Source organism: Pelodiscus sinensis, chromosome 9 (genome assembly GCF_052426305.1).
Source record: "Pelodiscus sinensis isolate ZL-2025 chromosome 9, ASM5242630v1, whole genome shotgun sequence".
Lineage (NCBI taxonomy): Eukaryota > Metazoa > Chordata > Testudines > Trionychidae > Pelodiscus > Pelodiscus sinensis.
The window spans coordinates 41,387,896-41,402,873 of record NC_143060.1 but is presented as its reverse complement, the minus strand read 5'-3'; the positions used below and the strand labels follow the sequence as shown (position 1 = coordinate 41,402,873).

At 49.7% G+C, this 14,978-nt stretch overlaps 1 protein-coding gene across 1 annotated transcript; it reads left to right on the top strand.

The window, feature by feature from the left end:
* The first annotated feature begins 1,226 nt into the window (after positions 1-1,226).
* Positions 1,227-3,566, top strand: GPR88 (G protein-coupled receptor 88). The gene has a single exon (XM_075937130.2). The coding sequence runs from the start codon at positions 1,429-1,431 to the stop codon at positions 2,521-2,523; it is 1,095 nt and encodes a 364-aa protein (XP_075793245.1). The 5' UTR covers positions 1,227-1,428; the 3' UTR covers positions 2,524-3,566.
* The last annotated feature ends 11,412 nt before the right edge of the window (positions 3,567-14,978 follow it).

Here is a 14,978-nt window from a genome sequence, read left to right as displayed (position 1 = left end):
AGTGGGCAACCTGCAGCCCCTTTAAGGTTTTATGTGTGGCCCACAAAACATGTTGTTTACCGTTGTCCACACACAGGGGCTGCCAGATTCTGCTGGGTTTTGTCCATGTCGTTTTTTCCCTAGCAGTATTACTAAAGTGACATGCACTTAAAGCCAGAGTATGTGAGGTGAGGTTGGTGCTGATCACACACAACACTGATTGGACGCAGAAGGAGTGCATGGCTCTCACAAAGTGCTGCTCTGGTTCACTTAGCACATCCTGCAAATTCTAGGTACACAGGTGCAGTTAGCAAAACTACCCTATCCAGGGAGACCATCTTCGTTATGGCAATCTTGAGGCCCATAGAGATGAAGAAGGGCCACTCATATAGCCCACTCACTAGCCTAGCTCGCCCCTCACTACACTAAATTGTTCACAGTCAAAAGTCATGACATATCCAACACAGAGGATGGGTAATGAGTTTCCATGTACTCCAGTCTTCCTTTCCTTGCCCCTCACCACACCACTAAACTTACATTTAAGTGCATTTGAGACTTACCTCCCTCAAACAAAAAGTACTTTTGACAAGATGTCGTATATAATAAGTGGGAGGGTTAATTAAAGAGCATGTCGCTACTAGAAACCTGCTCTAAAATTATACTTTTTTAAAAAAAAATAAAGGTTTATAGACGCACAGAATGCTTCCTAACAGTGTGAATCAGAAGAAATCAGTTCAAGAGAGTAGTTCGCATGGGAGTTTCTACCTCAGCTGGACTGCATTTCAGAGGCAGGTGAATTAAGTCCATCCAAGTCTGAGACACTTATTGAGGATGAAAGGTGTTGTGTAAATGTAAGGTGCTATTAGAGCCAGGGAGCTGGTGAGGCAGGGAGAAAAATCAGTCGGCGTAACTGTAATATTTTCAGAGCAAGCTGGGTTTCTTCTGCTTTTGCAAGTAGGAAATCTCCTGAATAATTCATGAAGAGCAGGAAGGGCTGAATTTTCCTGGAGCGATGTTCAGTGTGCGTACCGTAGTGCAGAAAAAACGCTGCAGGGCTTCAGATCAGCTGCTGCTTCTCTTTGTTGCTGTTGGTTGCAGAGTGCTGCTTCTCTTGGTATTTTCACAGCTGGAGCATCCTTTCTGCTACCTGCCCTGAACCATCCTTATTTGGTGCATGCTTTGAGCCATCCCTTCTAGCTGCTTCCCTGGACCTGATGCTGCCTGCCTGCTCTGGACCACCCATTACTAGCTGCCTGCTCTGGATGCTGCTAGCTGCCTGCTCCGGATCTTGTATGCTCTGAAACATGCCTGTTACCTGCTGTGGATCCTGCTAGCTGAATGCTCTGGCTTGTCCTCTGCTGCATGGTCTGTGTCTCTGCTTCCCAGCCTCCTGGCCAGATCACGATGGGATTTGCCGACAGGAGTCGAAGCTGAGCTGCATTCAACAAGATGCCCAACTTTTCATCCTCTTCTGTCTGGAGTGCAAGCTCCTCGCTGCTGCTGCTGTGTGAGGAATCTGCGGGGACCAGAATCTCCTTGTCTCTCATCTATTCGCTGTTGGCCATTGTGGGGACCTTGTCCAACACGATGGTCATTTACCTGGTCTTCTCCTTCAAGAAGCTGCAGACCACCAGCAATGCCTTCATTGTGAATGGCTGCATAGCTGACCTGAGCGTCTGTGCCCTCTGGATGCCGCAGGAAGTGGTCCTGGGGCTGCTGCCACCTACCGCTTCTTCTGTTCATTCACCAGGATACCAGCTGCTGTGGGGTGGGCTTCTTGGACTCGGCCTCACGGTCTCCCTGCTCTCCCACCTGCTGGTGGCCCTCAACCGGTACGTGCTGATCACCAAGGCACCCAGCACCTACCATGCACTTTACCAGCAGAGGTGCACGGGGTGGATGATTGGACTTTCCTGGGGAGTTGCCCTGCTCTTGGTGCTTCTGCTGCCCGGGCTGTGGACACAATGGCTCTGGCAGCTGTCATCCCAGCAGGAGGTCAGCAGTTCACGCTACACAGCCCTGCTGGTGGCGCTGGCTGTGCTCAGCCAGACGGCGCTGCTGCTCCATTGCTACTTGGGCATCATGCGCCGGGTGCGGGTCAGCGTCAAACGGGTCAGCGTCCTCAACTTCCACCTCCTGCACCAGCTGCCCTTCCCTGCTGCCCCGCCGCCGGCACGCCGTGTTCAGCGGCGCCTGAGCAGTGTCTCTGTGCTGCTCCTGTGTTGCGTCTTCCTCCTAGACACCCAGCCCATGGTCTGGGTGAGTCTGCTGGGCTTCTTCCTGCCCTCTGTGCCCCGGGCACTGCAAGTGACCAGCTGGCTGCTATTCTGCTCCCTGTCTGCATTCAACCCGCTGCTCTATACCTGGAAGAATGAGGAATTCAGGCGCTCTGTGCGCTCAGTGCTGCCCAGAGGAGAGACCCCAGCTGTCACAGTGGTGGCAACAGCAGCAGCTGCTGCCCTCCCCCCGGTGTCACTGCCTTGCCAGGAGCAGCCACGGCTGGGTAGCAGAGCTGAGAGCCTGGGGAGCCTAGTGCTCCAGTGATCTGCTTGGGTACCCATACCCTTCCAGAAGGAGCATCTGACACATTTGGGATGAGCGTGAGCGGAGATGACTCACTGAACTGCACAGCAGAATCCTCCACTCCCTACGGGAAAGACATTGAACGCTGCCGCATAGACACAGCCAGGTTACAATGTATCTCAAACCCATTTCCTTCCCGGTGTGGGGGCTTACACGAGAGAGAAGCTTTTTATGCCTCTAAAGCCCTGTCTCATGCTGTTGGTTTCTCTGTTGCATTTCTCTGAGCGCAGATCACGCCATTAGACTTGTTTACCGTTGGTTGCGCTTCACTCTCTCGGTCTTTTGCTTCAGCAGAATGCTTCTGTGTTGGGGTTACAAGTGCAGCCTTGTAGACACACTGCTGAAGAGACTCTTCAACAGTGCCTGGGGCTGCCCACATCACCTCAGCAGAGGGTGATGCTTGTGCACCGTAGGCATATTTAAATGAGGGCCTCCAGGTTCTAGACAGGCTCCCAGAAGTTGGGGTACTGATGCAAACATGGGGTAGCCCCCAGGACCCTCCATCCCCACAAACCCTCTACCCCACAATAGACATTGTTATTTCAGCATGTCCACTTGGGAGGATGCCCCCAAAATGTGCTTAGGTTCACTCCTCCATGTGGGAGGATGTTATGCCCTGTCCCTCTCCTCTAGTTTCTCCCCTCTCCCTGGCACTTTCCCTGAAGGTCTGTGGGGCTTCCCCATCTTTTGTTCCCCACCCACCTCTTGGAGGTCCCTCTCTCCATTGTTATTGAAATCCTGTTTCTCTCTTTCCCTATCCTCTCAATTTAGCTCCTTTTTGTGCCCCCCAATTTGCTCTTCCTCCCCAGTTTTACCCTCTGCCCTCTCTTTTTTACCACAGCAATGGGGAGGATGACAGTCGCTGGTCAGCACAGCCAGCGGACTAGGAGATGGGTAGCTGGTGTTCCTCATGCTTGGTGTGTAGCCTGGATAGTCTCACTTCTGCCTCTCCTGCTAGTAACTTCAGTGCACAGAGGTAGACAAGTCCTCAGCCACAGGCTGCAGCCTGCCTTCCCTGCACAGCATGATCTAATGTTAGGAATGCTGCTGCAATTTTTTTTTAAATTGCCTGCCTGGTGCAGGAGTTAGCACCTGCAGGACTCAGTTTGGAATTAAGGATAGTCCTGACCAAATTGAAATAACTGGTAAATATGCTTGGGCGTGTCATTCCTTTAAAACATACCCAGCTCGTTCCACTGAAATGAAACACCCATCCAACCACCGCTCGTAAATTGTTTTGTATAAAATGTAAGAACCCTGACAGTGTCTCTTTGAAGTGACCGCACTGCTCATTTTCACCATTCCCAATGCACTGGAGATGTTTATCCAGAAGTTAGTTACTATCTCCTACCATCCAAGGAATCCAGGAACTGCTTTTGTCAGCTCCCACTTCTCTTCCTTGCTTTCAAAGCAAAATCCTCCTTTTAGTTCCCATGGGAGGTATCAGGGATGGAGAGGGATAAATTACATGCGGAAACTCTCTCATATAAAGGGAGAAAACTCTGTTTTTAAAATAATTTGCTCTAGATTTTTTTTGGACAGTTCTTTAAATAAAACAAGTTTTGACACTGATCTCTGCACTGGGAAATTCTTTTTGATCAAAATAACCTACAGTTCTCTCTGTGTGTATAGTATTATAAGATGCCCAATTATTTGTTTTATTGTGCTAGTTATTCTGGCATATAGCTTCTGATGGCACAAATAATGAATTACACATTGAGTAAGTGATGTGACCACTCTATCACAGCAGCTGTGTCTGGAGAGGATAAGTTTGTCTGTCTACCATCAAGACAACAAAGAGAGTTTGTTCTTGAGCACCAACGGTAAAGATGCAAGTTAAACCACCCATGACCTGACAAATCCTGTTGTATCAAAAAAGGGTCTTTTGGTTCACATGGTTGTGCTGAGACTATGTAAGAGTTGATCTGGAGAGACTTAGATAACTCAGCTCTGCACCCCTACCTGCCAAGAAATGTGCTTTTGATCCAAAATATAGTCCCGCACCACTTGCTTCAGTTGTTCCTTAGGAAGGTTGTATCTGATGTACTCTCTGAGGGTATGTCTACACTACCCCCCTAGTTCGAACTAGGGGGGGTAATGTAGTCATACAGAGTTGCAAATGAAGCCCAGGATTTGAATTTCCCGGGCTTCATTTGCATAAAGCCGGCCGGCGCCATTTTTAAATGCCGGCTAGTTCGGACCCCGTGCCGCGCGGCTACACGCGGCACGGACTAGATAGTTCAGATTAGGCTTCCTAATCCGAACTAGCTGTACGCCTCATTCCACTTCAGGAAAGGGGTATTTGACGTTATTTGGCCTTTCTGGCATGGCTTTGAGCTGAGATTGTGAAGTTAGCTGTCTGTCTGGTTGCCTGTGCATAGTAATGGAGATAACAGACATCGGAGTAGATGGATTTTCTAGCATTTGTGGGTGGCAGTAAATTCTGCCGCTTAGGACGCAGAGTGGCAGTGAAGCTTTTTGGTAGCCACTCTTGCAACCTCAGCACTTCTTCAGAGGGTGGACTTGGAATCTTGCCAAATTAAAAAGCTCCCTCTTCCCACAAGGACTGCCATTGTACTGCCTCACTGTGGAGACACTAGGTTATGATGTGAACATGGCTGTCGCCTGTGCCGTATGCAGTGAGGGCTGACAGTAGCTGGAGCTGCAGCAGAGAAACACAGTGGACTGCTTCCCACAACCCCACGTTAGCCAGTGGTCTCCACTGAATGCCTAAATCCTGCGAGCTGCGAATAAAGGTGGGGAGCTGATGTATGAATATGAATTTAGCAAAGGTGCAATAAGTACATCGATTTGAATGTGGTGGGGACCAGGGGAGAAAGCACATGAACAGCTCAGTGATGCTGAGGGGGCTAGTAGCAACATGGTAAGACAGGGGAGAGGGATGGTAAGACAGCCTCCTCTTCAGGGGCTGTGGCCCCAGCAACCTACACATTTCCAGTTTAGAAAGCTCTGTGCACTTTGCTTCCTTACCTCAGGTGGTTTGCTTTGCATTAGGCTTGAATGGTCCCCTCTCCTTCGGTGTGTATCTTGTGCTCAGCTGAAAGGCTAAACAGGCAGATTCCAGGGGGGAATAAGAGACAACAGGAGGGAGATCCCAAAGCTGCTTCTCCCACCCAAAATGTATCATTTGGTTTCTGTGTGAAAAGGATGAGTGAGAACGGTGTGAAATGGGAGACTGTGTTTTAGCTAATGACCGTTCTGTGTGTGACTGTTTGCGTTGTTAGGGAGGGCTGTTCTGGCCAAGGCCATACTACTCACCTGGCAGACTCAGTGGGACTAGGAGGACAGCAAGGTAACACAAGTGCAGAATGCCTGCATTTCACCACCACGATGCCCATCTTTTCAGCACCCTCACCGGAGAAGCAGGAGATCCAGTGTGTCTCTGCTGCACCCGCCCTGCCAAACCTGTCACCATCCTTCCTGCTAGGATGAGCGAGGAGGAACCCCTCATTGGAGCTCTGCCATTTCCAAAGGTTACTCTTGAGCAGGGGTGGGTAAGATACAGCCCACAAGCCAAATCCGGCCTGCCAAGCTTTTAATCCTCCCTGCGGCCCACCCAGCCCGCCCTGCCAGGAACCCACATCACTCAAATCATATGGCTGTTCCAAGTGCCTCTCTGTGCTGTGGAGGGGGAGGGGGCAGAGGTTTTGCACACTGCCCCCAAGCACAGCACAATCTCCACTCCCATTGACCAGTTCCAGGTCACCACCCAAACCCTCTGCACCTCCTTCCCCCTGACCCAGGTCACAACTCTCTCCCAGACTCTGCACCCACTCCTACATCCTTCCCCCAGGCCAGAATCCTCTCCTGCACCCGTACCCCTCCCGGACCTTGCACTCCAATCCTCTACACCAAGTCACAACTCCCTCCTTCACCCAAACTCCCTCTCAGACCCCACACCCTCTCCTGCACCCCAGTTCCCTACCCCCAAGCTCCCTTCTGTGCCCAACCTCTGTCCCAGGGCTCACAGCCCCTCTATAGAAAAGTGCAACCATTGACCACTTACCAAATTTTGGAGTGGCCCCCTTCAAAAATTGTTGCCCACTGGTGCTCTTGGCACTGCCAAATTCTTTGCCGCCCAGAACTGAACACTCTGGCTAATCACGGGTTGATTATTTCCATCATTGTAAAACCATCTTAGTGCCCAAGCCTGCAAGAGCCAAGCAGCTTCAATTCCCACTGAATCCATGGGAGTTGAAGGCACTTGGCACCTTGCAGGACTGGGCCCTTAAGTAGAAGAGCAAGTGTTAAACTAATAAACAAATCTGCCAGCCAAAGCCAAATACAAGGGAAGAGAGCTGTCTTGTGTTTGAGCCCAAACACAGTGCTGCTTTAAACATCCAAGCACAAGAAAAATTGGAGGCAGCTGTTTTTCCTTCCTTCTGGAACAATGCTGCAGATTAAATCGAAAATGATTGTTTATTTTCATATGGCAATATTTGAAACCCAAGTTTATTTAATTTACATTTTAAAAAATGTTGTCATGTTCACAACTCATATCACCTAAGAGCTGGGTTTGGGATTTTTTCCAGAGATTTTTGCTATGTATTAAATTCTACAGCACAGTTGGAAAGCTTTTGGGAACTTCTGAGGCAATTACATTTGATTTGCTAATCTTTGCGGGTGGGTCTTTAGAGATTCAGGTGACCAGAAAATAACATTAGAAGACAAACTTTGTTCTGCACAAAGAAATTTCCACAGAATAATTTGTAATTTCAGATCTCTCCTTCCCCAAGTAAAATTGCTGCTCAGAAAGATCTTGTGTTCCTTGACCTAGAACCAAGCTGTTTGTCTTCCTACAGCATAAATAAACCATGGCCTATGACACTGTGAGGTCCCCAACACTGTCTTTTGTTTGGGGCCAGCCTTAAGGATAGGTGAGCATGTGGGCTGCTTTGGATGTAAACATCTGAGCGTTTGGCCTTACTCTGCCATTCAGCAGTGTTGGGATTTTTGCTTAGCTGGCCTGGGTGGGATGATGCCATAAATGTTTTCTGTTCGGGACAGCAAAACCCAGTGACAGACCAAAGGCCAGCCCTGCTATTATCTAGCACTCGCAGCCCCACTTCTGGGATGAGAAAGTAGATCAGACTCCTGGGCATCCCTGCTATGCTGTGGACCACGTGACTGACTCGACCCCATCAGCTGGTGGATGGTAATGCCTTTTGTTCACTATTGAGCTGCCTGTGTCATAGTCAAACCCTAACCCACAGGTGAAAGCCTTTTCAGAGTTGATTACCATTCCAGATGCCTGAGCCAGTCAGTCCTCCAACATGTGTAATTTAACGTGGCAGGTAGGGAATTGGCAAAGTTCTCCTTCCTTGTGATACATCATGACCCAAAAGCTGCTTTGGGACATGGACTAAAGAGTCCTACCATGATTCAGCTGCACCATTTTTGCTTTGGCCATTAAGGAATCCACCCCCTTCTCTAGAGAGTCTGCTCTTTGGAGATGGCTATAATTGTGACAGGACAGTGTGATGGCAGAGGCTAGAGCCATGGTTGTTCTGGGAATCAGCCTGAAGGGGATGTCCATGTGACTAGCCATCTTCCACACCATGGAGACTAAATGCCATCATTCAACCGTATAAGGAGCTAGCAAGACACCCCGTGCCACCTCTTGATTAAAGTAGCTGCTAGGACAACGTGATCTTTGCTCCCAAGCTGCCATACTGAGGCTATTTTTAAAATGTTCCCATACAGATTCATTTCAAGTAAAGCCGTTCAAGTGCAGCATCTTGTTAAGGAAAAATTGCAAATAAAAATGACAGTATGTAATTTGCCCATCCCTTTCATCCAAAAACGTGCAAGTAGATTACTGCAGCTTCAGTTAAAGTCAAAAGTTCTATCTCCAAGTGACAGAAACAAATGGCTTTTCTCTTCATTGTTGTCTAATTTGTAAAAAACGGTTCTATTTTTGCTCCTTGACTCCTTTCTTTCCCATGCATTCTGGATATTCTACTGCTTTCTCCCACGCCACCTCTTTATTTTTTTCCAGATCATTAAAGACTTTACTGCAAGTTTTCTGTGCTTAGAAAAAGCATTTGTTGTGTATGCTCTGGAGACTTAGATGATGCTATTTGTACTGAGAGGATGTTTGAAGACTGACATACACATAATCAATAACAAAACTTAAGAGACAAATCCTAGATCCATGTAGGTATAAACAGGGGGATAGGAAGATGATTTTACCTCTGTATGGGGCATTGGTGAGACCAGTACTAGAATAGAGCATTCTACTCTGGTGACCACATTTTAAAAAAAGTTATAGATAAATGAAAAAGGTGCAGAAAAGAGTCACAACAATTATTCAAGAGATGAAGAAAGTTCCTTACAGTGAGAAAGTTAAAGAGCACAATCTATTTAGCTCACCGAAGGGAAAACTGAGAGTTGACTTGATTACTATGTATAATTGCCTTCACAAGGGAAAATAATACAGAATTCTTAAAGGCTCTTTAAACTAATGGATGAAGGCGTAACAAAAAACAATGGCTAGAAGCTGAAGCCAGACCAATTCAAGTGAAAAATAATGCACAATTTTTTTAATGGAGTGATTAACTAGTGGAACAGACCACCGGGGAAATGTGGGATTTGTGATCTTTTTTGATGTGTTCACATCAAGACTAGAGGCATTTATAGAAAACTTTCCCTCGTCAAACATTAGGCACCAGGTTCAGTACAAGGGTAAATAGGTAAAATTCTAGGGCCGGTGGTAAGATTAGACAATCAAATGCTTCCTTTTCAATTTTAAAAGTCCTGCTGTATGGGTATGGGCCGCTTCTAGCAATGGCAGAAATACAGTTCTGCTAAACAAGGATAGGTAGGAATTTGAGGGGAACAGGGATTATGTACCCCCTTTGTGATGCGGTATGCATATCCCACACTGACACAGGAAGGATTAAAACCCTGTGGGCAGAGGAAGTACCCCCCCCACACACACACTCAGACTGGGCATGTTTGCAGTGCTGGAGCAGCGTAAAAGGGAGTAGCTCAGTCTGGGCTGGATGCTGGAGGAGAAGGACCTACTGCAGGAGCTCCAGAATTACCCCAGGGAGATTGCATCGAGCTGCCAGCGCCAGAGGAGCCCCAGGGAATGGCTGATGCTGTGGAACCGGAGGACCCGGAGACCATGTGGAGCATCCCTACGCTGGATCTGGTAGGAAGTGACCCAGGGAGGGTGCTGGACTGGTATTTCATACCTGAGTGACCTCAGTGCGCTGTGGTTGGATTCCCTGCTGAGTGAGTGGTGGAAAACACTCTGCCACTAACAGGGCCCTGTGTTGGGACCGAGTGGGGTGGACTTGGGCTCCTCTACCAGGGCTACTGCCCCAAACCAATGACTCTGGCCACTAGGCTGTGCTGCCCTGAACTGAGGGCTGTGATTGACTCTAGCCATTAGGCTCTGCCATCCTGCGCTTTAGGGCTGTGATTACTGACCCAGGCCTATAGGCCTCCACACCTCAGGCAATGGACTGTTACAGGTCACAGATGGCCCAACAGCCAAACAGAAGGCGTCCACACCCCTTGGTATCCACACCCATGGTTTGGGCGCGCATACACTGTGACATCCTTACATAGCCTACAGTTCGCCTCAGTGCAATGTAGGAATGGGGTGGGAGGCAATGCTAGTTGGGGGTTCTTCTGGGTTTTTTTCTCCTGCTCCTGACAAAGGGATGCAGTAGGGCTATGGAGGTAGTATTGGGGCAGCCCTGTGGGGCAGCTCCATAGGAGGTTTCTTATCCAAGCACCACAGTACAGATGGAGATGCCACTCAGATACGCAGGCTATGCCTGGGATGAGACGGCATGGAAACAGAGACACATTTTTTTCTTAAAAATTAATCTGACCTCAGGGCTGGCCCTGTAATGATTCCTGGCTTTGCCACTTGAGATTCAGCACAGAGAGTAGTCTCTGCAGAGTGGTCGACTGCATGCCCCATACTACACAGTATGATTACAACCTACAGCGACATGAAAAAACTGCTAAACTATGGCAGTTAGCCTTTGAGAACTGTGTTCCCTCAGGGAGAGGGGATGATCGGTGCCTACAGAGCTCTGAGAGAACAAAACTCTTTTTCTTGGGCTTATTTTCACTGCTTTATGATGCAAGTATGGCTGAAAGAGAGCCAAAAATAAAAGCAGAGCTCCTAGGATTCCTTGAAGCCTATAACTTTATGAGGTGGAGCCATCATCCACAGCCTTGAGGCCTTCCCTGTTTTTTTAGAAGGGACTTCTTTAGAAAAAGTCTAAGTGTAGGCCTCATGCAGTCACTGCTGAGGGCCCCATACCGGCATAACTATACAATCCCACCCATCTGTGCTTGTCCCATGGCACCATACGGTCACTTTCATGGAAGTTTGCGAATGGCTTTTCCTCACCTTGAAGCGCAGCAGTAACAGAATGAGACCCATTCCGACAGTTGAGAAGTGAGTGGCATTTCCTCTGGAAGCTTGCAATGCCAGACAGCTACTGGTCAATTGGAAATCTATTTGGGGTGGGGAAATCTATAATGGGGATTGCTGTGATCCAAGTAGCCAAGGCAATCAATACCCTTCTGCTATGAAGGGTAGCAGAAGGGTACTGATTGCCTGGGAAAATCTGGGCAAATCTGCAGGATATAGTGATGGGGTTCCTTCACTGTGGTGGAGAGAGAGGTGGTACACACATCCCTTCTTGGCACCTGACCACCTCGCCACAGAGTGTATAAACTGGCAGGGGTACTTCTTGATGGTATTGCAGGTGCTGGTGGATCACCAGAGCTATTCCACAGCCATCAATGCAGGATGCCTGGGAAAGGTACATGACGCGCACATTTTTCAGAGCTCCAGTCTCTTCAGAAAACTTGCAAGATGGAAATGTCTTCCCAGCCCGGAAAATTACTGCTGGAGGCTTTGAAATGCCAATAGTGATTCTTGGAGAACCAGCCTACCCCTTGCTCCCATGGCTTATGAAGCCTCACACAGGCAGCCTGGACCACAGTAAGGAGCAGTTCAGCTACAGGCTGAGCAAGTGCAGAATGCTGGTAAAATGTGCTTTGGGGCATTTAAAGGGACGGGTTTGCAGTTTATTGACTAAGTTAGACCTCAGAAAAAGCAACACTCCCATTGTTGTTGCTGTGCGCTCCATAATATCTGTGAAATTAAGGGGGAAAGTTTTGTGCCAAGTTGTGGGGGGCTGAGGCAGAGTGCTTAGCCACTAATTATGAGTAGCCAGACACCAGGGCAATAAGGAGAGCACATCGAAGGGCACTACATATCAGAGAGGTTTAGAAAAATAGCTTTGTGAATGGCCAGACAGTAATATGAGAGTCAGGTCTATTGCTAATGAGGTGCCCCCTCCAATAAGTGTGCTGGCCTGTACCTCTTGTAAACTCTCCCCCCCCCCCCCCCCCGCTCCCCATGCAACACAAGCAATAAAGATACTGTTGAGAAGTCATGTGTTCTTATTTAGGGAACACAAGGTAGCAGGGGCAGAAAAGGAGTTCAAGGTGGGCGCTTTGGGGCAGGGGAGGAGAGCAAAGGGAAAGTGGGGTATTACAATTTCCCTGTTCAGCAATCAGACAGGTGTGAGAAGGACAGCCTTTTGTTCCAGGACATATCCCTGGCAGTTGAGTATGAGGCTCCTCTTGACTTCTACCCTTCCCCGTGCATTCTAGAGCCCCTGGTAGAATGCGGGTCAGCATGGGCCAGAGGGGGAACCCGTGCATCTAGCTGCACTGCATTTGCTCATGGACTATGTCATCCCTACTATGTTTTCAGATAGGTGGTAGCTAAACAGCGGGAGGAGCCAGACCCAGAGGATCGTGCAGCAGGCTCAATGTTGCACCCGCTGTAATGAAAAGTGAAGGGCGGACTTCACAGGAAAGACACCCAATCTCTTAGCATAAAGGAGGATCCATCCAAGACAATAGAGATGTGTTATGTAGTAGGGCACAGTTATGCTTTAAAGCACCCACTATGCAGCAGGTACACCACAAAGAGATTTGAAGGGAGCAGCTAGGCTCGGTTTGGTGGCAGGCATGGTAAGGGACAGGTCGGGGCTTGCGCTTTTGCTTCTGCTTTGAAAGCAGTTGTGTCACAGTGCCTACAAATAGCAGCTCCCACAGCTAGGCAAGCATCTGCATTTGTAAAGGGGGAGGCGCAATCATGTGGCAGCAGAGCAGGACGGGGGCTCACATGGTGCCCGTGTTTTTAGCACCCCCGCCTTTGCTGGTAGAATGCAACTTTCCCTTCCCACAGAAGCCTAGAGGCAGGAGAGTGTCTGGGCGTGGTGGCAGGACAGCGCAGGGGCTCATGAAGTGACCATGTGTTCAGCACCTCCTGTGTGTTGGGAGAGTGCAACCTTCCCTTCCCAGAGGAGCCATCTGAGTGGGAGAAGGAAGGGGTCTGTGTGTGGCAGAAGGGCAGGGGCTCGTGAGGATACCAAGGAGCTGTGGGTGGAAGCGGGAGAGTGTCTGGGCATGGCAGCAGGACAGGGTCTCAGACAATGGCTTATTGGGGATGAGCAAATGGAGGTGTACTGCTGTGGTATCAGTTAATAGCTTCCCCCGCTTCATCCAGGTGGCCTGGCACGATTTCAGACTTCTCCAAATCACAGATTAATTAGGAGCCTGTGCTGAATGTGGCCAGAAACTTGGACCTTATGCAGATGTGCTTTGTGCTGCAATGATGCCAGGCCATTTACTTCTGGATTGGCGTGGGAAGGTGTCCCACCAGCATGTGGACGGAATAAGGCAGCTTCCCCAGAAATCTTGTGAGGAGGATGAAAGGGTACCACTATGAGAGCTTTATGCAGATGTCTCCTGACACTTTAACAAATGGTTTTGGGGAGCCCCCGCTGAGTAGACAGAGTGGCTACCACAGAAGATACCTAATTGCCTTAGCATGATTAAAAATGTAAACTCAGCAGAAGTCACCTGTCATGAGGGCCCAGCAACGAGATGTCCTGGGAGGAGGGGATTGTCTCCAGAGTTATAAAAAGGTCCTGGCTGTCAGTAAGATTGGATGCTCTTCTTGCCTGCTGACCATTCTCCTTCTCCTCTTCCTCATCCACACTGTCCTCCACGCTGCGGCCCAAGGCTGCCCGAGCAGTGCGATGGGAGGAATCCATGGACTGGACTGGGAAACTAGTTTGGTCCCCCACTAGATTCCCATGCAGTGGCTCATAGAAGCAGCTTGTCTGTGGTGATGACCCAGACCATCCATTTGCCTCCTTCGTCTTCTAATACACCTGCCTGAGCACCTTCATTCTCACGTGGCACTGCTGGGTATACCTGGCGTATCCTTTCTCCCCCTTGCCCTGTGTGATCTGGGCATAGATACCAGTGTTTCTTTCTCTGCTTCATAGCTCTGCCTGAACTGATTCCTCTCCCCACACACAGCAGTGAGGCCCAGGATCTCCTGCGTGCTCCAGGCTGGAGCTCTTTGCACCCCTGGCAATTTATGGCAGCAGTGTTCCCTTAAGATTTTCCATCTGTGGGCAGAGTGAGTTTTGTCTTGTGCACCAATATTGAAGCCATGTGCACTTGTTTGGACATGTGCCACTGTGGCACCCAGATTATAAACCTCTCCCTTTTCCCCTCTGCTGACATATCTCCCACCCTCTCCTCACCCCATCTGCATCCCTGGTGCCTGCTGCTGCCCCTCCCTCCCCCCGCCCAGTCCTCACCCTCCTCTGATGTCCTGGCTCCTGCCCTTCTTGCTGCCCTCAGCCCTCCTGGGACTTGACCTGCACCTGCCCTTCCCTCCCCACCCCGTGCCCATCCCTCCTGTAGCTCCCCTATCCTCTCCTAACACCTCTCTTTACCCACCTGCCCTGCCGCTCTCCTCTGATCTGTTGCCCATCCCCTCTCCCCTCCCCATGTCTGCTCTTCTGCTTCACGCACCACAATTCACCTGGCACCTGCACCTTCCCTTACCCCCTGCACCCTCCTGGTGCCTCCCCCTTCCCTCACTACTCCTACCCTCCCAACATCTGCCATCCTTCTCACCACCCTCTGCCTCAGTTCTCCTCACACCCCTCTGTGCCCTCACACATTACTTGCTCCAACCCCTGCCTTCCTCATGCCCACCCCTTCTTTCAACCCCTCTTCTCCTGGCACCCACTCCTCCCCTTTCCTCTTCCTCTTCCAGCATCGCCCTGTCCCCTCTCCTCACCAACCCCCACTGACACATTCCCATTCCCCCCCATCCCCACTCATCCTGCCCTTTCCCCTCACTGTCTCCTCTTGGCCCACTGACATTTGTCTCCTCCATCTTTCCCCTCGGTGCCTTCCCTTTTCTTCTCCTGCTCTGGCCCCTCCTCTCCCCTCAGCACAAGCCCCTTCCTCTCCTCACCCCCATCTTCCTCTTAGTTATCCCTCTGCCCTTTCCCTCACCTTCTGCCTTCCTGACACCT